Source organism: Rana temporaria, chromosome 7 (genome assembly GCF_905171775.1).
Source record: "Rana temporaria chromosome 7, aRanTem1.1, whole genome shotgun sequence".
Classification (NCBI taxonomy): domain Eukaryota; kingdom Metazoa; phylum Chordata; class Amphibia; order Anura; family Ranidae; genus Rana; species Rana temporaria.
In genome coordinates, this window is record NC_053495.1 from 97,937,295 (window position 1) to 97,962,313 (window position 25,019).

The 25,019-nt window shown below is 41.3% G+C and overlaps 1 protein-coding gene across 2 annotated transcripts in view; it reads right to left on the reverse strand.

The window, feature by feature from the left end:
• Positions 1–1,406: 1,406 nt before the first annotated feature.
• The window catches only part of OLFML2B (olfactomedin like 2B), a 302,868-nt gene continuing 279,255 nt past the window's right edge, over positions 1,407–25,019 (reverse strand). For both annotated transcript variants that reach the window (XM_040359727.1, XM_040359728.1), the window contains exon 8: positions 1,407–4,629. In XM_040359727.1, the coding sequence (XP_040215661.1) occupies positions 4,028–4,629 (602 nt within the window). In that variant the 3' untranslated portion in view covers positions 1,407–4,027. The remainder of the gene's footprint in view (positions 4,630–25,019) is intronic.

The window sequence follows — 25,019 nt, forward strand, 5'->3', positions numbered from 1 at the left end:
GAGGGGTAAGGATCACATACCTTCTATACATTACACTGTGTCACCTTATGTACCCACTAGAGTCCCCCATACAATCACAACGTACATTCTGCTGGATACTAGGTCAGAGCTTCCATAGGGTTAGGGCCTTCCCCTGCCACATGTGATGGGATTCTAGGGCCTTCATCATCCCATGTGATGGGATTTGAATATATCTATATCTATATAGATATATCTATATATATATATATATATATATACAGTGGAACCTTGGATTGCGAGTAACGTGGTTAACGAGCGTTTCGCAATACGATCACTGTATTTAGAAAAATCCTAACTCGGTTTGCGAGTGTTGTCTCGCAAAACGAGCAGGATTCAGGCCAAACCAAACCAAATATATATTTGTCCTCTAAGGGCTACTTTTCATTTGTTAAAACCAGGAATTGTGTTGTTCATGCTTAAGAAGAGTTGACAAATAAATGTGCTCCAAAGCTTGAAAGGGAAGTGACTCTTGGGCAAATCCTATATTTTGGTAAACTCATTCTGAGACTCAAGAATCTTGAAGGACCACATTTAACATTGGCTTGAAGCCCACCAAAAGATGATGCTTTCCCTTCCTATAGCAAATGCACAGGATTGTGCAAGATGCCATGGTGCTAACATGTCAACACACAATAAAGGTGCACATCAGTCTCTGCTGCTACTGCCCAGAACTCTTAGCAAATTGTGCTTAGTTCAAGAAGTGCAATTCACTTCCTCAGTAGTTCCCTATTAAGCTACAATAGTCAATACTTTTTAAACTAGGTAAAGACTGATTTCAAAGAGCTCCCAAAAATGGAGAAGGTTGACGGTATTCCGTAGCACACTTAGGACCACTTATTTTCTAGATATGAATCAGTTGTATGCTGGTAGTGTAGAACAGGGGTCTCTAAAGTTTCTAAATGAAGAGTCAGTTGGATTGAACTGAAACTGTTTCCGTGTCATAATGATATCATAAATCTACCAAAAGTGTGTTCATTTGTCAAGAAATGCAAGCATCGCAATTTTTTAAAACTTAGTTGATAGTGAACACATCTTCTCCAGCTAGAAGGTAGATATGCAAATATTAATTAAAATCAAGCCTATAAAGCCGTGCCTGAAGCTGGGTTCCCTGCATCCAATTTGCAATAGCAGGAGACTTTGTCTGGCTCTCTATGGAGCCGGTTCACATACCTCTGCTGTGGCTACGGTACAAATTTGCACAGGAGCCCTGTGCTTCTTTTGTTTTCAGGTCTAAATTCAGCAACAAATTTGGGTGGAAATCGGATCTGAACAGTGAACGGGGATGCACCGGACCCCTGCTGTGAGCCTCCTGCGAAGATAGTGTGAAATCAGCCTGAAAGAAATATATGGAATACTATTGCCAGCTTACAAACAGTGCTAGCTGCTTGGCTATTATGCTGACCTACTGGCTTTAATACAGATCTGATACAAACATGAATATCAGGAAAGTCAGTGTAAAGCAATACTTGTAAAGAAAAATCAACAATACAGTCCTTATCCATACATGTTCTAAATCAATAAATTCAAATATTGATGCTTGAGACTCAACATGGCAGCCAAATCGCTAGCATAAAAGGCAAACACCGTCTCTATGTTTCTCCCAGGAAATGCTTAAAAAACAAAAAAACAAGGACATTTTAATGGCAAATGCTATGTGTTGACTCATGATCAACATAGCATGATTTAATGAGCAGGTTCATCTCCACTGCTCCAGAACAAATCAGTTCTTAATACCACCTTTTCACGTGAATGTACACTGGGCCAGGTAAAACAATATGCTACTTTAAGGTTATATTGCACAATTATATTAATTATCTAAAACTGAAATCTTGCCATAGGCAGATCGTCCCCAAGTTAAAATGATTTTGAAGAAAATAGAATGACCACATTATTGCTACCTAATTTGTGTTCATGGCAAAATAAAAAAATAATAGGGGTTGAAAGTTATGGATAGATATTACAAAGCTGGTGCCCTTGACAATCAAGCCACAGATCTCCACACTTAATAAGAAATTCATTACTTTACAGTGCCTATAACTTACATACTTACACAGTTAACTCAGTTCAGCCAATTGTACCCTCTCCAAAGCTCCCGAAAGGGAAGACAAAACTAAATACTGCATAGAGCTATGGCAAATAGCTGTATGCTAACAATTCCTTTGTGGCTAAATGCATTTGGTTCTAATCCCTAAATCAAAATATTACTAATTTATCCTTTCATGATTGTGAATAACATTAGGTTTTTGCTATGGGGTAGAACAATACACAGCTATAAGTGAAACTCAAGACGAACATTATTTTCCAGTTTTGGATAGCGTGGGGAGGTTTTGAAAGCCTGTGGGGCTTTTACTGCTTCCTGCTGGGAAAGTTGAGATATTGACTCTCACTTCTTGTCCCAGCGACTAAACAGGGTATGAAGTAAATACACCTTTGACAGAACAGATGTCCTCCTATGAAATTTTAGATGATCCTTAAAATGTTGTCACAATGATAATGGTCATGGGGAAAGAAAGAAAGTCAAAATGGGGACAGAGACGGCAATTCAATTTGACAGCAAATAAAATACATAATAATGCATAGTTCTCTAATAGTATTAGGCACATATAACATTTTTTTTTTTACATCTAAAGAGATTGTGTGAAGCGGATTTCTGAGTTTTTATTCAACCCAGGCCAAAAATGTCCCCAAAGTGAATTAATCTACCGTGTCTCAACTGTCTTAACAGATGGCCGTCTAAGTCTCCCTCTCTGGGATTGGGGTATACCCAATGTAGAGCTACAATTTTGACTTGAATGTTTTTGCTTTCATGGTGCATGGCCGTATGCATCCCTATTGGACTATTCAAGTCACCCATCTTCATGGTGTAGGTGCGATCATATATCCTATACTACAGACTACAGATTACGTTTCGTCTTCCCTACATAGTAGCACTGCCTTCACAATATAATTTAAATATGATCACAATATAATTCGTAAATAACTCCTTTGGTTTAGCAATTTACAAAAAATCATGGATTTTATTGTTTTGCATTTACAAAGAATAGTTGTTTTTTTTATCCCAAATATATTTGTAATACCTAAAAGTTGCCACATTTGTTTGTCCCTTTTACTATATTTTGGTTTCTGTTTCTATTTTTTAGGTGACTACTGACCTACTTATACTACTATTACTATGTTTTATTTAGGTTTGGGTTAAAAAAAATTATTTACTTGAGGGTCTTCTCTCAGCATATACCAGTATTTTTTATTAATTTACATTTAATATTTTTAATGAAATATACCAATATTGGGCGCCCACCATCTCATATCATTAAGATATCATTTATGTACCAGTGTCATGAAAGAATGTGGCACAGGTACATACTGTAGATAGTAGACTGTAGACAGGGAATCCTGCAAAAAAAAAAAAAATGATGACAATTTTCTCTTCTATAGTTTGTAATAAATGAGGGATGAATGCTATTTAGAACACCCATACAAATTGTCTGTTATATCTATAAAGCAATAAAACTTGACCCTGGATGTAATCCCTCCCAACTGTATTCAATTCTAGAAAAAATTTGCTTGGAGTTCCAATTTAACCAATCTTGCCATAAAGAAACGTTTCAAATACCAATGGAAAAATCATATTTTCTCCATATTTAAGTTATAAACTGTGTACAGTATCTATTAATAATAAAACTGTGAGTGAAAATACAATAATATTAAAAGAAATATTTCATATTGAAAATATTGTTTGTACGTGTTGCATAAAATAAAATATTTGTGTGAATATTAATTGGATTTTAAAAATTGTTTTTATATTTGTTGTATAGTAATTAAAGTTGATTCTATCAACCTTACAGATGAAAATGCGTATTATTTAATTGGCTGCTAAATTATATAAGGTATATAGAAAAATAACATTTTTGGTCTTCAGATGCCCAGGTTAAAATAAAAAACTCTGACTTAGTATTTCAAGAATTCAGAAATGCCCCTTTTTCAATGGCAAAGTTTCAAGGTGATTTTAGTATGCAAATATCACATTATAAGTAACTTGATGTCCATTATCCCAGGCATATAACAACCGATCTTTTGGATTGTAATCGATTTGTGTGGTATAAGCGTATTCATTTTCAAACAGCAGTCTTGGAACAATCTGGGTGTTTGTATGTGTGTCAAAAGCATAAGATATATTGGCAGTTTTTTTGTTGTAGTTGTCCACTGCGTACAACACCCCACAGATTACAAAACAGTTGCCATAGAAGTCTTTTCTTAGCCCAGTCCTCCATGTTGTCTCTTTCTGAGTGGTAAGGTCCACTGAATTTAACTTGCTGAGGACAATAACTTCCTGTTGAAAACCTTCATCATCAAATGCTGGATAGATAACCCACAATCCATTCTCATCTATGGCAAAATCTATGTCAGAGTGACCTCTCCACCTCCAAGGGGTAGCTTCCTCATAAACTACGTCATGGAGCATGGCCCAGGCTGCCACATATCGATGCTTTAGGTCATATTTTATGATATTACGAGTAAAAGCCCTGTTATAATAGAAAGATCCATTATACACAACATGGCCAGTGCCAATCCAGCTGTAGGGAAGCTTGTAGGAGTTGCTCCAACGACCTGTAAAAATGTACAAAACAAGACTGAAAATAGTTTTGCAAACACATAATGATCATTAAATAAAATAGCAACATTATGCAGCATACAAATACTTCAAAACACCTGATTAATGTTATTCTATAAGCTGAATCCTAGGATAAGTAAGAAAAAGTTGTCTAACTATAAGAAGTGTGTGTATTCTTACTTGAAACTTGGGGTGCAGTAATCTATTGGGAAATTTCCCCTCCGTGCAGGAGCTATCTTTATTAAGACAAAACACTGCTACTCTCTCTCCTCATGTAGGGTAAGTGGTTTTGTTTTCCCCTCTCCTGTAGTTTTCTGTATTGGATGGACCTTCTGGGCCCCTTCCAGAACTCTGTGTAGGCTATGTGCAGTGATGATGTCACTGCTACTTTTAAAAGGAAATAGCTGGGTTTGCAAAGGCATTTGGTGGACACAAAGTTGACTAATACCCTTTGTACCTATTGAGGAATACATTTGGATGGAAGTTTTTGTTCCTGGGGTTCATTTTTAACTGCCACCAGGATTCATACAGATTATTAGTACATGTATTTATATAGTGTCAACAATATGAGGCCTCGTACACATGACCGAGAAACTCGACGGGTGAAACACATCGTTTTGCTCGTCGAGTTCCTTGTGAAGCCGTCGAGAATCTCGACAAGCCAATTTTCTCCATTCCCGTCAAGGAAATAGAGAACATGCTTTATTTTTGGCTCGTCGAGTTTCTTGACAGTTTCTCGACAGTTTCCTCGACGAAAATGTACACACGACAGTTTCCTCGGCAAAAAAATATCTCCCAACAAGTTTCTTGCTGGTTTTTGCCGAGAAACTCGGTCGTGTGTGGGAGGCCTTACACAACACTTTATATACTGTGCATTTACATCAGTCCCTGCAATCAAGGTTTTTACAATCTAAGGTCCGTACCTCACATGCATACATACATGCAAACACATATTAGGGCCAATCAAGACAGGAGCCCAATAAAATACCAGCATGTCTTTGGAATGTGATAGGAAATCAGTGTACATGTAGGAAATCCACACAAGCGCAGGGAGTACATGCAAACTCAATGCTTGTTTTATGCCTGTACATGCTGGTTATTATTGATGTCTGTATTATGTCTACATACTTCTGTTTACATGTATGTACATTTTTTATTTGTTTATTGTTTATGTGCATCCACTGGCCCTGCAACTTTCAAGTTTTACTGTTGCTCATTGATGTACAACAATTGTAATAAATCGTTATATATTTACTTTCACTTGTGCTGTGTACATTGGCTATTATGCCAGGTAACTCACACTCATTGTTGTTGCCACTTCGTTACATAACACTTTGAAAATAATAAATTGATTTTGTCTCATTTTTGGTTGTGAACATTGGCTGAACCTCTCTCACCTCATTCAAAGTCCCAGGGCTACCCCCTTTTGTCTACATGCAAACTCCATGCACATATTGTCCATATCGGGGACCACAGTGCTGCAAGGCAGAAGCAGTAACCACTAAGCCACTGTGCACATGGAGCTTCCGTTTCCCAGGTGGTCGGCTCGGGCTTGCATCAAGAAGAGCAGTCTGGCGAGTGTCTGATCCTCACCATCAACTCTCTTATAAGAATATAAGCTGCACTGCATGGTACTACCAAGAAATGGGTTTGTATTACTACTATAATTGAGTCCAACTTCCTTTTTTTGTGTGAAATCTGCCTAAGCACACAAACAAAGATTGGCATAGGAATAGTTGACTTAGCAGAGTATGGTTTTGATCAGTGTAGGGACAAGCTCATCAGTGCCGTCACTCACGTTTTGCTGATTTGACTTCCAGGCCGTGACAGTCTCCGTCTGCTGCGAGCGTTCATGATTTGAAAGCCGAGCCTTCTCCTCAGACTGTCCTGTGATAGGCAGAACACAAATTTTCCCAGCAGCGCCTCTGTTCTGTGTTCCGCCTATCACGGACGTCTTCTCATCTCGTCCGAGGATGAGAAGGCATTTGTGATAGGAGGAACACAGAACAGAGGCGCTGCTGGGAAGATTTGTGTTCCGCCTATCACAGGACACTCTGAGGAGGAGGAGCGGCTTTTAAATCATTGACGCTCGCAGCAGACGGAGACTGTCACCGGCGTATAAGACGACCCCCGACTTTGGATGCATTTTTTTGCATCCAAAAAGTCGTCTTATACGCCGGAAAATACGGTACACATTTTATTTTGCAATGTGTCCTTATAAAGGCACTATAATCATATTTCTGGTACAAAGCACTTTGTTAAATCTGACACTATAAACGCTAAACAAAAGTAAAGTATACACGTGACGGACTCCGGACACCCTTACTGGGTATCTCAGCTAAGAAGCTGCTTCTCAAGCTCTGGAACATGAGAAAAGTGAATCTGGCTATAGTTATCCAAAGAACTAGGCAATCCAGTTTTGGAGTAAACCAGAATAAGAACTGTTTATTTGAACAAGAATACAGGCTTTTATACACTTGAGAAGGAGGTCACTCACCACATTAACTACCCAAGGACCGGTACTTCGGCTGTTTGAAGAGGAGTACTGTTGTTATGGCAGAAGATAACTGCCATAACCCCGGTACCCTCTTCAAGAGCCGGCTGTACTCTTTCAGATAAACGTGGTCTCGGCGGCAGATTCTCCGCAAGATCACTTTAATCAGTGGTGGGAGAGGGCCCAACCTGAGTCACGCTGCGGTCATCTCCGCCGCTTACTGGAGCCATCGGTAGTGGTGGAGACTATCGGGTCCTCTTCCCTCACAGGGTGGATGCAGAGTGAGGGAAAGATGGGCTCCACTCGGCTCCACACCATTGGATGGCAGAAGCTATGTCAAAAATCACTTCTGCCCAATGGTCTTAAAGGGGATTTTTTTTTTGTATTTTTTTTGCATTTTTTGACCCCAGATCTCACATTTTAGAGGTCCTGTCATGCTGTTTTCCCTTACAAGGGATGTTTCCTTGTAATAGGAATAAAAGTAACTCCAATTTTTTTTTAAAAGGACAGTGTATAAATAAAAAATAAAATAAAGCGCCCCGTCCTGCCAAGCTCGCAGGCAGAAGCGAACGCATACCTAAGTCGCGCCCATATATATCAGCGGTGTTCAAACCACACATGTGAGGTATCGCTGAGAATGTTAGAGTGAGAGCAATAATGCTAGTATTAGAACTCCTCTGTAACTCAACTGGTAACCTGTAGACATTTTTAAACGTCACCTATGGAGATTTTTAAGCGTACAAGTTTGTCGCCATTCCACGAGCAGGCGCAATTTTGAAGCATGACATGTTGGGTATCAATTTACTCTGCGTAATATTATCTTTCATAATATAAATATAAAAATTGGGCTAACTTTACTGTTGTCTTATTTTTTTAATTCAAACAAGTATATTTTTTCCCCCAAAAGATGCGCTTGTGAGACCGCTGAGCAAATACGATGTAAAATAAAGTTTTGCTATGGCCATCATTCTATTCTCTACAGTGTCTGAAAAAAAATATATATAATTTTTGGGGGTTATAAGTAATTTTTTAGCAAAAAAAAATTACTTGTAAACACATTGGCCCGGATTCACGTAGCACTTACGCCGGCGTATCTCGAGATACGCCGCGTAAGTGTAAATGTGCGCCGTCGTATCTGTGCAACGTGCCCACAGAACTAAATAGGCTTTCTACGACCGACGTAAGTTTCCTACGCCGTCGTATCGTGGGCGCATATTTACGCTGGCCGTAAGGGGCGCTCCCATTGATTTACAATACGAATATGCAGATGAGTGAGATACGCTGATTCACGAACGTACTTGCGCCCGGCGCATTAATATACGCGGTTTACGTACGGCTTACGTCCGGTGTATAGTTATTCCCCATCTATGAGGCGCAACTCATGCAAAGGTATGGACCAGGGAACAGCCGTCGTATTTTACGTCGTTTACATAGTAGTACGTGAATAGGGCTGGGCGTAGGTTACGTTCACGTTGTAGGCAGTGATTCGACGTATCTTAGGGAGTATTTTCGACGTTATTCTGAGCATGCGCACTGGGATGCGTCCACGGGACGGCGCATGCGCCGTTCGTTCGGCCCATCATTTGCATGGGGTCACGCTTCATTTAAATGGATCACGCCCACTTCCACCTACTTTGAATTAGGCTGGCTTCCGCCTACGAATTTACGTTACGCCGGCGCAACGTTGGGAGCAAGTGCTTTGTGAATACTGTGCTCGCTGCTCTGCGCTACGTCGGCATAGCGTATATTCGATACGCTACGCCGGTATAACTATGCACCGATGTATGTAAATCCGGGCCAAAGTCTGAAAAATAGGCCCGGTCCTTAAGTGGTTAACAATGACCCAAATACTTACCCAAAATATCACACAATGGTTTAGGTAACGAGGTACAGCTGACTCGTGGCTAATCCCATCATAGAGTATCCTTAAGAGTTTTGTCAAATTAGCCACCAGACAGAAACAATAGGTGAATAGGTATTCACACCTAGACAGTGCCGCTGATAGGGGGGGGACCACCGGACCTCCTGTAGGAGGCCCGGCACACAGAGGGGCCTGGAGAGCAGGAGGATCAGTGGAGCAGAGAATGAAGGATGACAGAACAATGACATATGTGTCTCCCCGTCCAGCAACTGAAAGCCATGGAGGTGCGCTGTGTTGTGCTCTTGCCTCCTGTCAGAAGTGTTAATCTATACAGCACAGAATCGCTCTTACTGTAGATCGTACTGTATACACACAAACAGCGACCCCTATCCACATTTCCTTCTCCCGGGAGGTGCACAGCCCTTGGAGGAGATAGGGGGGCTTTGTGTGTGTACAGTGCGATCTACAGTAAGAGCGATCCTGTGCTGTATAGATAAACACTCTTCCGACAGGTGTCAAGAGAACAACACAGACACTTCTGCCAGAAAAGTGGTTAAACTCTCATGAGTAAGCCTTGTGGAGTTCAAGTCCATTACTATAGAGTCCAGTATTGTATGTGTAATGCCTATCATTCTCTCCCATGAGTCACCCATGTGGGAAGAATGAGGAGGATTGGAAATCCAAGTACAGCCCTTTTCAGCTAAAAAGAACTGTCTTGGCTTTGAATCGAGCTGTAACGCTCAGCAGGCTCCAGTAAAGTTGGTTCCGCAGTCAGATCTTAATGACTTCAATGGCCCTCTGATGGCAAGAAATCACCTTAGAGCATTGATAAAACTTGAAGCATCCATGGATTCTTTTACTTCAATGTGTGCCACATGCACACTCATGCAGGTGAACAGCACTGCCCATCGTTTGCTATTTGCTTGACCACCTCGGGTTCTGCGTGATGTTATGATCAGTTCACTTTCAGCAATGTCCTTCGCAGAAAGAGGTTTTTGGCATAAGTGGCAGCCATGGTAGTCAGCATCATCATTTGACGTATTGCGATAGCAGTGAGCAATATGGACTAGCAATAGTGCATACAAGCCTTGTCCACATGAAGAAACGTTTAAAGCGCTAACAACTCAAGATGAATGTTTGCTCGGATCTGGTAACAAGAATCTTGACTACTGGACGAATCTCTGGACCATGGTCAGGATCTAGAAGACTAAAGACCTCAGCTGCAGTTTCTTGTGTATCATCCAGCAAGAATTCAGGTCATGTTAACCAAGAAAAATTTGCAAAGACACTTGCAGACATTTGCCTGGTGGCGTGATCTGCGTGATTAAGCTCTGATGGAACGTAATGCAATTGTTCAGGTGTTGAGGATTTTCTGCTTCTTTGTACACGGTTGCTGACATAGACATAGAAGCGTTTGGTCCCATTGTATATGTAGCCCAAAAAAACGTTGCTGTCTGTGTAGAATTTGATGTAATCTATCTGAATATCTAGCTCGCTCAGTATAAAATCTGCAATTTCTACGGCTAGCACACTGCCACAAAGTTCAAGCCTGGGTATTGTGTGCTCAGGCTTAGGTGCCAATTTAGCTTTGCCAAACAGAAACCCTATATGGGCGTGATTGAGAGAGTCTCTTACCTTGAGGTAAGCAACAGCTGCTATGACCTGGATGGATCTGAGAAAATGTGAATCTCTTTTCTCTGACTTGCAGCAACAGAAGCCGAAGTATAGCAGCGTGGTATGTCAATTCCATCCAAAACATGTAGATATTGTTTCCAGGACTCTCACTTTGAATGTTTGTCTGTTGGTAGTGGGGTTTCCCAATCTTTAATAGTCTCTGATAGCTGTGGTAATAAGGATTTACCTTATGGTGATGAGAGCCACAAATCCCAATGGATCGTATAGACAGAACACCACATTTGGTGAAAGGCTTGCCTGCAGAGCTGACTTGAAAGCCAAAGGTGTCTTTAAATAAGTTCCACTGTAAGCCCAGACTTCTCTAAACAGGAGGCATGTCCATTCCCTGATTTAAAGCTTTAAATCCTGTGGCATGATCGCCAGGCTGAAAGACTTTCATCACAGTAGCACCATTTGAGGCAATCTTATGGAGTCTGAGGTTAGTCTCAGAAAGCATACCTTGAGTGCTTTGGAGCAGGTCTATGGCTTCTTCATCTGTGGGCAAGTATTTGAGTCCATAGTCCACATAGAAGTCTCTCTCAACAAAGTGTGGAGCATATGCGCCATAATCCTTTTCGCCATAAAAAGCAGCCCTTCGTTGACCATGTGTTGCAACAGCAGGCAGGGAACTGTTTCCGAAGACATGTACTTTAATGCAGTATTCAATCACTTCATTGTTTATGTTGTTGTCATAGTGCCACATAAATCTTAGGAAGTTCCTATGGTCTTCTCTTACTATAATGCAATGGAACATTTGTTCAATGTCAGCAGTTATGACAACTGGCTCTCTTCTGAACCTCATAAGTACTCCTACAAGGTTGTTGGTTAGGTTAGGACCAGTAAGAAGAAAATCATTCAAGGATACGCCTTGATGCTTGGCACTTTGGTTTACGTGGGTGATACACTCCTAGGAAAGGCAGATACCAGCACTCGTCATGTTCTAAAAGAGGTGGAGCTGATCATGCGTGATCAATGTCAAAGATTCTTTTCATAAAGGCAATGAAATTATAAAGCTTGTTCACGATTATTTGTAGGTCTGACTCTTGTAACACAGCTGTGAGATTCATCTTTGAAGAATTAATTGTTCATTATTGTGATGAACTCTCCATCTTCAACTGACAAGGCTATTCTGTTGTCATCATGTGTAGTACAAAACGACTGTGTTACCTAAGTTGTCATCACAGGGATGGGAGTAACATCAGTCGTTGATGTCAAGAGGTTTCTCCTTTATTTCATAATGATAAGGGCATTGTCTGAAGTGAGATGTGCACCCTTTTGTTAGCACATGAGTCTTGAAGGATTTGATCTCAGATGGCTTGCACAGTCTATTCAAGTGTACATCGCCCACTATTGCCCAACCTAGATCAAGTCTTTGTGCATATGGGGCATCGTCAGATACATTGCACTGCTGGCGTACTTTATGTACTCTGAGGATGTCTCTTCCCAGCAAGACTAAGATTTTAGAATTCATGTCCATTGGAGGGATCTCAGTAACCAGTAGACATGTGCATACTGAAATATTTCATTTCGGAATTTCCTTTTCGTCCAAAAAATAAATAAATCTAGTTACTCTCGAAATTCGTTTTTATTTATGTAGTTTTTCGTTGAAAATTGCATTCGTCCGAAAATCCGAACTAATTAAGGTTGGATCTGTCATTGAAGGCTTATGGTGTCTGTCGAATGTTTAAAGAAGATTCGACGGAGCAGCGAAACTGTACCAAGGCTGCAATCATACTTTTCCGGTCGAATGTTCCTCCTACAAGCTATAGTAGAATTATATTTATTAATTATTATTACTAGTCAACTAACATTAGAATTTTTCTATAGCCTATGGGCCGAGCATTTGACCGAAAATGTACGATTGCAGCGTCGTACAGTTTAGCTGCTCCGTCAAATCTTCTTAGAACTATCAACAGACACCATAAGCCTTCAATGACAGATTCAATGTTTGTATGTTTTTCGATGCTTTGTCGAATCTTCGTCGTTCATGTTGAATTGTCAAGTTAGTTCTAGCTGTTTTACTGCTCCTACTTACAATCAGCCAATAACATTCATCATCATCATTATTTTTATTTTAATTCCCCCACCCAATTCCAGCAGCGATCTTTTCTCTCTATAATGTCGAAACTTTTCTCTTTATAATGTTGAACCTTTTCTCTCTATAAGGTCAAAACTTTTCTCTCTATAATGTCGAATCTTTTCTCTCTATAATGTCGAATCTTTTCTCTCTATGTAGAATAATCTTGGACTAATAGAGTTAAGGTTAGGCATAGTCGACCAACAAAACGAAAATAAAGCATTTGTTTATGTCGGATCTTTCGTTTTTCGTATTCTGTGCGTTCGTTTTTGTTTGTTAAAACGATAATGAAAATACCTGAAATTTGGACGAAAATGCAATTGGATGAAAACGAATGCTCATGTCTAGTAACCAGGTGCCTTAAGTGGGGATGGTGATACACAGCTTCTGGAGTAGGAATTTCTTCCATGTTGTCTGTATTTGGTCACAATCAACTAAAGTTGGCAAGGGTATGCCCTTCTTTGACTTGATATGGGAGACCATGAACCCATCAGTCTTTCTGTTGGAGGTTTCCACATGACCCGGACAAGTGTTGAGAGTATATGGTGTTGCATATCCATTTATGCCAAGATCTCAAATAATTTAGGTTTAACCACTTGCTTACTGGGCACTTAAACCACCTTCGTTCCCGGAGCAATTTTCAGCTTTCAGCACTCTCACACTTTGAATGTTAATTACTCAGTCATACAACATTGTATCCAAATGAATTTTTTGTCCTTTTTTTCATAGAAACAGAGCTTTCTTTTGGTGGTATTTGATCACCTCTCGACTTTTTATTTTTTGCGCTATAAATGAAAAAAGGCGGAAAATTTTGAAAAAAAATGAATTTTTCTTAGTTTATGCGATAAAATTTAGCAAAATATTAATTTTTCTTCATAAATTTTGGCCACAATTTATACTGCTACATGTCTTTGGTAAAAATAACCCAAATTAGTGGATATTATTTGCTCTTTGTGAAAGTTAGAGAGTCTACAAGCTATGGTGCAAATCATAAAAAAAATATCACACCTGTTGTACCGGTGCCTATCTCATTTCTTGGGGCCCTGAACACGCCAGGAAAGTACAAATACCCCCCAAATGACCCCTTTTTAGAAAGTAGACATTCCAAGGTATTTAGTAAGATGCATGATGAGGTTTTTGATGTTGTAATTTTTTCCCACAATTCTTTGCAAAATGAATATTTTTTTTATTTTTTTTTTCCCCCTCACAAAATTGTCATTGTAATAGGTTATTTCTCTCACATGGCATGTGTATACCACAAATGACACCCAAAAATACATTCTGCTACTCCTCCTGAGTATGGCGATACCACATGTGTGAGACTTTTTTACAGCCTGACCACATACAGAGCCCCAATATGCAGGGAGCACCATCAGGTGTTCTAGGAGCATAAATTACACATCTAACTTGTTGACTACCTATTACACTTTTGAAGGCCCTGGAGCACCTGGACAATGGAAATGCCCACAAAGTGACCCCATTTTGGAAAGCTAACACCCCAACGTATAATCTATGAGGCATAATGAGTCTTTTGAACGATTCATTTTTTTCCAAACGTTTTTGGAAAATGTGGGAAAAAAATGAAAACACATTTTTTTTACGCAAAGTTGTCCATTTATAAGATATTGCCAACACATAGCCTGTACATAGCAAAAATTACACCCCAAAATACATTCTGCTACTCCCCCTGAGTATGGCGATACCACATGTGTGGGACTTTTTCACAGCCTGGCCACATACAGAGCCCCAATATGCAGGGAGCACCATCAGGTGTTCTAGGAGCATAAATTACACATCTAACTTGTTGACTACCTATTACACTTTTGAAGGCCCTGGAGCACCTGGACAATGGAAATGCCCACAAAGTGACCCCATTTTGGAAAGCTAACACCCCAACGTATAATCTATGAGGCATAATGAGTCTTTTGAACGATTCATTTTTTTCCAAACGTTTTTGGAAAATGTGGGAAAAAAATGAAAACGCATTTTTTTTACGCAAAGTTGTCCATTTATAAGATATTGCCAACACATAGCCTGTACATAGCAAAAATTACACCCCAAAATACATTCTGCTACTCCCCCTGAGTATGGCGATACCACATGTGTGGGACTTTTTCACAGCCTGGCCACATACAGAGCCCCAATATGCAGGGAGCACCATCAGGTGTTCTAGGAGCATAAATTACACATCTAATTTGTTGACTACCTATTACACTTTTGAAGGCCCTAGAGCACCTGGACAATGGAAATGCCCACAAAGTGACCCCATTTTGGAAAGCTAACACCCCAACATATAATCTATGAGGCATAATGAGTCTTTTGAACGATTCATTTTTTTCCAAACGTTTCTGGAAAATGTGGAAAAAAAATGAAAACGCAATTTTTTTATGCAAAGTTGTCCATTTATAAGATATTGCCAACACATAGCCTGTACATAGCAAAAATTACACCCCAAAATACATTCTGCTGCTCCTCCTGAGTATGGCGATACCACATGTGTGGGACTTTTTCACAGCCTGACCACATACAGAGGCCCAACATGCAAGGAAGACCAACCGGTGTTCTAGGGACACATAGCATACACATGACAAGAATTACACACCAAAATACATTATGCTAAGCAAAGGGTAAACAAAAAATGTACCTGTGGTTTTAGTAGCGCAGTTGTCCACGGGACGATAGCACTGGTCCAGGCAGCAGGCAGGGACTTTGTCAGCAAAATAAAATGCAATTGTCCAGGCAACAGGCATGATGGCATAGGTCCTACAGGCAGCAGGCAGAAGTAGGGCCTCGTTCAGGACAGAATGGGGACAGGGGTAGAGGCTTCTCCCACCCAAATCTCTTTGAAGCCTCCGGGCAACCAGACCCTAATCTAGAATGAGAAAACAAAAACAATAGTTTTCTTCATCCAGAAAAACAATTCTGGAGCCCCTCACATGTGAGACCCCTGTGCTTTGAATCCCACTAGTCCACTGGCAGGGTAAAAGATCAGTCCAAGAGGCAGGCAAAAAGAATGGTCAAACGGTCCAGGGTCAGTTCCAGATCAGGCAGAGGTATAAACAGAATCGGTAGGCATAAGCGTGGTCAAATAACAGTCCAGGGTCAGTTCCATATCAGGCAGAGGTATAAACAGAATCGGTAGGCATAAGCGTGGTCAAATAACAGTCCAGGGTCAGTTCCATATCAGGCAGAGGTATAAACAAAATCGGTAGGCAGAATCGTGGTCAAATAACAAGCCAGGGTCAAATACAGAGCAAGCAGAGGCATAAGGGGTGTAAAGGTAAATGGCAGGAAGTGACTAATAATTTAGTAAGGAATGATAACGGCGGAAACAGCCGCCTATGCAGAGGCCTGGTTGGGAAGGGCATTGGGCACAATGAAAACGGGTGTCTCTTCTCACTCCATCTTTGGAGCACACCCGGCATTTTTTTTGGGAATTTCGGCCTGTTGGTCCGGGAGGGATTTTATCTGGGAAGTGGCGCTCGTAGAGTCGGCTTACCACATCGGATCGAATGGTTGCTGGTGGGTTGCTGGTGTATAAAAGGGCAGTGGTGATTTCCTCCTGGAAGTAAAGGTAGGATTTGGGTCTTGGAGTGGATTTTCGATATAATACGTACGTGTTGTATATGGCCAAATTGAATAAGTAAATTGAAACTTTTTTATACCACTGGTATGATCGTCTTGTGGAAAGGTAGGGCTCGATCATTTGATCATTGAAATCGACACCCCCCATGAACTTATTGTATTCGTGGATACATTTAGGTTTCTGGATTTGCCCATTCCTCCTTCTGATGGTAACGCATGTATTGTTGTGGATGGTAGAAAGCACGTACACATCCCTTTTGTCCCTCCATTTCACGGCCAGAACTTCCTCATTGCGTGCACTCGCCGTCTCCCCTTTTCTTAGCTTCTTGGTGACGAGGCTTTGAGGAAAGCCCTTCCGGTTCGACCGTACGGTGCCGCATGCGGGTGTCTTCTTTCTATACAAGTTTCGGAAAAGGGGCAAACTTGTGTAGAAATTGTCCACATACAAGTGGTAGCCTTTCTCCATGAGCGGGTTTAGGAGTTGCCAAACAATTTTCCCACTGGTTCCTATGTAGTCTGGGCAATTAGGGGGGTGTAGCTGGCTGTCCTTTCCTTCATATATGTTGAAGGCATAGGTATATCCGGTGGCACGGTCACATAATTTGTAGAGCTTCACTCCATAGCGGGCCCTTTTGGAGGGCATAAATTGCTTTATGCCGAGCCTGCCAGAAAATTTGACAAGTGACTCGTCAACACAGATGTTTTGGTCCGGGGTAAACAACTGGGGGAAAATTTGGGAAAAATAATCTAGTAGTGGCCGAATCTTATAAAGTTTATCAAAATTTGGGTCATCTCGGGGAGGGCACTGGGTATTGTCACTGTAATGTAGGAATCGCATAATCATTTGATATCTGGACCTGGGCATTTTTGAGGAAAAGACGGGCATGTGGTATATGGGGCGTTTTGACCAATATGAACGTACTTCGTTTTTGTGGTTTAGTCCCATACAGAATACGAGGCCCAAAAAATTTTTAAACTCTTCCACTGTAAGGGGTCTCCATTGGAAGGGACGGGCATAATAGGATGTGGGGTGACTGGAAATAAATTGTTGGGCATAGAGATTGGACTGGGAAACAATTGAGGAAAGCAAGTCCTCAGTAAAAATTAAACTGAAAAAATCTATTGGGGCAAAATTTTCTGTGTCCACTTGGACTCCTGGCTGGGCAGTGAAAGGGGGAATGTTGGCTTCTCCTGAATTAGGAGGAAGCCACAAGGGGTACTGAAGGGAATAGGGAAGGCTGGCATGGGACCTACTGGTACGTGACCTTGCTTGACGAGGTGTTGCGGTTCTGGTGGATGGCACAGCGGTGCTGGTGGATGGCACAGCGGTGCTGGTGGATGGCACAGCAGTGCTGGTGGATGGCACAGCAGTGCTGGTGGATGGCACAGCAGTGCTGGTAGATGGCACTGCCTCCTTAGCAATACGCCTTCGTCTGGCGGGCGGACCCTCTTCCTCCTCTTCTTCCTCTTCTTCCTCTTTCTCCTCTTCTTCCTCTTCTTCCTCCTCTTCCTCATCTTCCCCCTCTTCCTCCTCTTCCTCATCTTCCCCCTCTTCCTCCTCTTCCTCCTCTTCCTCTTCACTGCTAACTATCGGCTCATAGTCAACATCAGATCCGGCGTCTGACCTTGCGGAGGAATCCGAATCGCAGAGCTCCCCGTTGCTCTCGTCGGCCGCAATAATTTCGTATGCCTCCGTAACTGAAAAAGATCTTTTAGCCATGACAAAAGATGGCACGTGGCACTGATGACACTGACAGGTGGCACTGACGGCAAATGGGACTGGCAGATGGCACGGGCAGATGGCAGATGGCAGGTAGCACTGATGGCAGGTGGCACTGATGGCAGGTGGCACTGATGGCTGACGGCACGGGCAGATGGCACTGGCGGCAGGTGGCACTGGCGGCAGGTGGCACTGGCGGCAGGTGGCACTGATGGCAGGTGGCACTGATGGCTGACGGCACTGATGGCACGGGCAGGTGGCACGGGCAGGTGGCACTGGCGGCAGGTGGCACTGATGGCTGACGGCACTGATGGCACGGGAAGATGGCACGGGCAGGTGGCACGGGCAGGTGGCACTGGCGGCAGGTGGCACTGATGGCTGACGGCACTGATGGCACGGGCAGATGGCACGGGCAGGTGGCACGGGCAGGTGGCACTGGCAGATTGCACTGGCAGATTGCACTTTTGGCAGGTGGCACTTTTGGCAGGTGGCACTGATGGCAGGGGCAGGTGGCACTGATGGCAGGGGCAGGTGGCACTGATGGCAGGGGCAGGTGGCACTGATAAATGGTGGCACTGATGGCAGGGGCAGGTGGCACTGATAAATGCACTGGCACTGGCTGATGGCACTGGCTGATGGCACTGTAAGGTGGCACTGTAAGGTGGCACTGGCAGGGACTGTGGGTAGTGTTATGTCACTCACTTTTACACACTGTAAACGGCTTTCTCTCCTCACACGCGGTCTGTGTGTAAGGAGAGAAAGCCGGCGATGAGAGATGATCTCATATGTTTACATTTGAGATCATCTCTCATTGGACGGCTCGATCGAGTGCTGAATGGCCGCTGTGATTGGCCATTCAGCACGATCTGTGATTGGCTGTGTCCGAGGGACAGGGCCAACACAGTTTTCTGCAGAAGCGCGATCGCGGGGACGCGCTTCCAGCAGAGAAACGACAGGCCGTTTAAAAACGGCCACTTGGCACTTCAGGTCCGCGCTGCAGACGTATTTTTACTATAGCGCGGATCTGAAGTGGTTAACCAGGGATCTGTTGCTCTGGTCATCTATTATGGCATACATCCTTGTAGCTTTCTTAGGTTGATCCTTTGGATATTTTTTTACTAGACATACCTTGGCACGGCAATTGTTTCTTAATCCTTCTACACAGACTTCAGTACATAAAGAAGAGATGTTTATAGTGGCTGGAGCATAGCTTTGAAGTTCCATGCCATGATTTGATGCAGGGTTTAGATGGCTGCTGGGGATTGTCTGATTAGCAGAATCTTTATTTGGGATTCTGCCATTGCTTGGTGAGCTGCTATCTCCGCTTCCTTTCTGGCAAATGAGCTCCGCACTTTTTTTGCTTCTAGACTTGCATAGGCCTCTATTAGATTGTCACTTAATGAAGATCTAGAAGAACATGTTGTGAGCTTAGTAGATGTGGATTTATGACATCTGGTCTCCTGCGGGTGAGCAAATCGGAGTTCCGCCTTATCCTTGGCATCTTGCACTAAGAGATCTTTGCTGGTTTAGTTTATCTGTCTTAGTCAGTTCTGCTAAAAAGCTCTCTATATTAGGGTCCTTTAGGAAAGCTGTGTATTTTGCAAAAAAACACTGGTAGCGTTCATACACTGCAGATAGGTGATCTGCAGAGTTTCTTAATTAAGCTTGTTGATGGCAGCGTGGCAAGACTGACATACAGTATGTAGTTTTGTCTCATAGATCCGACATATTGCTGAAGAGCTCATCTCTAGTGGTTTCATAGTTTTCTCGAAGTTTCTGCGTAGTATTATTGTCCGTTTGGGTATTATACTTTGTTTGGCGATATCTACAGTATCTGCTCCATGCGCATCTGTGTGGTCAGAGGCATGATATATCTGTGTAGATTCAACGATAAAAGAGTGCTCGGAGCCTTGTCTAGAACGTTTTTCAAATTTTTTCAAAAAATATTTACTGTCTTATTAAGAAGACGAAAACACAGCTTAGACAGGTGGGATAACACAGTTTGATGCAGAGAAACAGTTTTCAACATTCAAAAGGTGAAGTGCAGAAAGCTCTTGCGACCATGTGCTTTCACAAGATGGCAGATGGCACTGAGCTTGATTGCATATTAAACATACACATCTATACAGCAGGCTGTAGGAATTCTACCACATGTTTTGATTATTCTGACTCCAACTGTTGTAATAGTCGCTTCAACTCACCAGACACCAATTCATCAGCATTGGTCTTTATTGCAAGCAGCAGGTATAGCAAACAACAAGATGTGGCAGATGAATGAAAGTCGATATCTGCAGGTCAAAACATGGTAATGTATTTTCGGATGCAAGTAGATTGCATAAGGCCTATACAGAAGTAGCTATCTCTTTCCTCACAAGACAGTGAAACAGGAACAGGAAACACATCAGAAGATGATAGGGGACACAGGTAATAAACAGAAAAGGATGGTGCAATAACCAAAACAACCACAATATGGCAGAAAATTAACCAATTACATAAACATTATCATAAGTATGCATTATATTATAACTTACACAACAAGTGTAACAGCACAACCACACAGTCGTTGAAGGAGACAAAGATCCTTGCATGGCTTAGTCGGAGCCCAGACTAAACCAGATTGGAAATTTGTGAAACGACTTGAAGACTGCAGTCCACAAACAGTCACCATCAAATTTACCTGAACTTGAGCAGTTCTACAAAGAGTGAGAATATATTGCTAAGTCTAGATGTGCAAAGTTAGTAGAGAGATATCCCAACATACTAAAGGCTGTAATTAAAGCAAAAGGCGGTTCAAAAAAAATATTGACATAAGGACCCCCCTTTTTTCCAACTGATTCTGTTTTTTTTCTGACATGTTGGTGTTATATATTTCACTTGGATGTTATAAGTTGAACTAGTAAATACAGCTGGATAAAACAAAAATTGTGCCTGTCTTTATTTCAGGCTGCAAAGCAACAAAATTTGATTATTTTAAAGAATGATGATTCTTTTTTATACCCACTGTATATGGTCAATTGTTCTTATGGCTATTTTTCAGTTAGAATTGAATGTTATAAAATGTTACATTCGCCCAGCAAAAGGTAGCAAATAAAAACGGACATTACATGTATATTACAAACATTAGGGATATTATTTGTTGTGTTTTTTTTTTAAATAGACCCCTTATTTTTTGAAAGTTGAAAAGTCAACAAGAAATGCAAAAATAAATTTGGGAGGTTAAACAACCACAATTAAGGATGGGTTGCTTAAAATAAGACACTAAATTCTGGTTTATAAAATAAAAAAAATTCTATTTATGTATTTTTACCTCAGAAAAGTACCATCTATTGCTCTAAGCCTCCTCCAAATCTCCAAATTCATTTTTTTTGTTGGTGCTGTGATCTGGATTCCTGTTAGAGGGTGGCTACATTTGTTTTTCATTGTCCCACTGCATGTAGGAACATAGACACACTCTCTTGCTCGCCCATGAGTAGGACTAGGGACTACTGGATTTGTATTGTGCAAAAAGCAGTGCACATGACTGCAACTAACATGCACTGCTTGTTTCAAACAAGCGGAAGCGAGGGGGGGAAATGGGAGGTTCAGAAACTCATGTAGGCTGCTAGGAAGCAGAAAAAAACAGTTATGACCGTTATTCATGTCATTGAAAAAAACAACGTTTTTTCAACGTGATTCCTCTCAATCCTGCCTTGCATACACACGATTGTGATAAAAAATGCTCGAGAAAAGCGCGGTGACGTACAACACATACAACGGCACTATAAAGGGGAAGTTCCATTCGAATGGCGCCACTCTTTGGCCTGGTCATGCAAATTTCCCTTCTCATAACTTGCTTCTGAGCATGCATGTTTTTCCCCCCGTCGTTAAAGCCTACACACAAGAAAAAATAGAGCAGGTTCTAAATTTTAATGCCCATTTTTCTCCTCACAAAAAATGCTTTGGAGCCTACACACGACCACTTTTCACGACCAATTTAAAAAAATTTATTTTTCTCGTCATGAAAAATGGTTGTGTGTACGCGGCATAAGAAACAATTTCACAAAAAAAATATTAGAAGGCCACTAGGTAGTGAATATGTATGGATTGTTAGTGGAGAATAAGGATATAATTTAGTGTCACTTTAACAGTGTAAGAAAAATATCCAAATATTTTTTAACCACTTGGCGCCCATGTTATAGCCAAAATACGGCTACAGCGCGGGCTTAAAATGCCAGAAGGACATCCATGGACATCCTCCGTGCTCACGCTGCCACCTGTGGCATGTGGGCGGTGCACTCTATGATTGCAGAGTCCTCAGGACTCAGCTGATCACAGATCGAGGTAAAGGGCCAATCACCCATTACCACATGATCAGATGTCAGCCAATGACAAGTCAAGTAAACAGGTTATTGGCTTTTTTCCTCCTCAAGCTGACAAATTGAGGAATAAAGAAGAAAGCTGTTAACTGGCTTCTGTTACAGGGAAATCAGTCTCCTTGGTGCCCTCTAGTGCTTCTTATCAGTGCCCACCAGTGCCGCTAATCAGTGCCCACCAGTGCCACCTACCAGTGCCCATAAGTACTGCTAAGCAGTGCCCATCAATGCTGCCAATCAGTGCCCCATTAGTGTTACATATCTGTGCTGCCAATCAGTGCCACCTACCAGTGCCCATCAGTGCCACCTCTCAGTGCTCTTTAGTGCAGCCTATTAGTGCCCATCAGTGCCACCTATCAGTGCCAATTAGTGCAGCCTCATCAGTGCCTCCTGATCAGTGCTCACCAGGGCTACCTCATCAGTGCCACCTATCAGTGCCCATCTGTGAAGGAGAAAAATTACCTGTTTGCAAAATTTTATAAAAAATCTCTAAAAAAAGTTTTTTGTTTATTCTTCAAAATAGTTTTTTTAGCAAAAAATAAAAAACCCAGTGGTGATTAAATACCACCTAAAATACAGCTCTATTTGTGTGGCAAAAAAAAGATAAAAATGTAATTTGTGTACAGCGGTGAATGGCTGCGCAATTGTCATTCAAAGTGTGACAGCGCTGAAAGCTGAACATGGGCAGGAAAGGGGTGAAAGTGCCCAGTAAGCAAGTAGTTGAATATATACAAAAAAATCAAAGGATAATGCCGCGTACACACAATCGTTTTTCGGCATGAAAAAAAACGACGTTTTTAAAAACGTCATTTAAAATGATTGTGTGTGGGCTTCACATCGTTTTTCCGCTTCTGAAAAACGACAGTTTATGAGACGGGAGCGCTCGTTCAGGTAAAACTACCATTCATAATGGAGTAAGCACATTCATCACGCTGTAACAGACAAAAAAGCGCGAATCGTCTTTTACTAACAAGGAATCAGCTAAAAGCAGCCCAAAGGCGAATAGAACTTCCCCTTTAGAGTGCCGTCATACGTGGTGTACGTCACCGCGCTTTGTTCATCATTTTTCAAAAACGATGGTGTGTGGGCAACATCGTTTTTAATGATGAAGTTGGAAAAACGTTGGTTTTTTTGGACATGCTGAAAAACGATTTTTTTTCCATGCCGAAAAACGATCGTGTCTACGCGGCATAAGGTTTGAGCAAAATGGCCCTGTAAAATGATTACTTGGTTTTATATTACATTACCAGTTTTGATTTGAATTTCTTAATAATTTCTCTTTTATAAATGTTTACTTTTCAGTGCAGAATCACAAGGAACATCAGCTAACACCTGTCCAACTTTCTGGACGTCTGGAGAACATTCACTACTAAAAGTATTGGATGACAGTTGTGGAAAACACCGTACTACTCTGTGCCTTGTAAACTATACACCACATGGAGCAAAGATGTGTATAGTTTACAATAAGAATTTTGTTAAATCCTGTTAGAATTGCTGTGAAGTGCATCTGAAGAGACATCTACAAATTCAAATATTTCACTAAATGACATTTCGTCTATTTCAAAGCAGGGATACATGAGAAATCCTTTCCAAGAAAGTGTTTGCTTTTTTCCTTTATCTGTCTTTCTGCTCGGTCAGCTTCTGTAAAGCTTTCTTTAAATATTGACAGAAGTAGAAAGGCAGTTTACATGTCTGCAAAATGTTAACAAAGTTTAGGCCCAGCCTTACTTTCTCTCTAAGGCTTTGTTTTTAGGTTTTAAAGATTCTTTAATGGCTGGCTTGGTAACAATGCAGTGGCACAAAGCAAACATGTTCTTCTGTTTCGCAAAGAAACACAATTTTTATCCAGAAACAACAGACCTGTAAGTTTAAACTATTTGTAGGGAAGTTGGGGTGAGTTATGAGTCATATACATCGGGGTGCGAGCTTAAAACATAATATCATAAAAATAATAGACACCAAGCCAAGTTGTAAAATAAATCTCACTTTTTATGAGCAAGTAAGCAGAAACTTGGACAAAGAGGTGCTTCTATATGAAATGTATTGTTTTTTTTTTCTTCACTCTCTGTTTAACCACTTCAGCCCCGGAAGGTTTTCCCGCCATGACCAGGCCATTTTTTGCAAAACGTCACTTCATTATTTTAACTGACAATTAGCCAGTCGTGCGACGCTGTACCCAAATAAAATACTGTACTTTTTCCCTCACAAATAGAGTTTTCTTTTGGTGGTATTTTTTTTTTTTTTTTTTTTATACCACCTCAGCTTTTGCCAAATTCTAGAGACCAGCTCATGATTTGATGCTTCTTGCGTCTCTATTTTCAGTTTGCATCATATGTGGTGTATCTTTTTTTTTTTTTTTTTTTTTTTTTTTCGGCCAAAAGAGATCTAGAGTTATCACTGGCTTTTAAAACTGCTGTAAATGGTACATTCCCCCCATCCCCTCCCCCCCCCCCCCCCCGTGGCTCCCAGGAGTCTACTGCTTACACAAGGATAGGATATATCCTAGACCAAGAAAGACATAGAGAAAAGAAAAAAGAGAAAAAAAAAAAAAAGATAAAGGAAAATTCCACCAAAGTAAGTAGGATTTTTAAAAATAGCAGTCGGGAAATCGAACTTCGTTCCA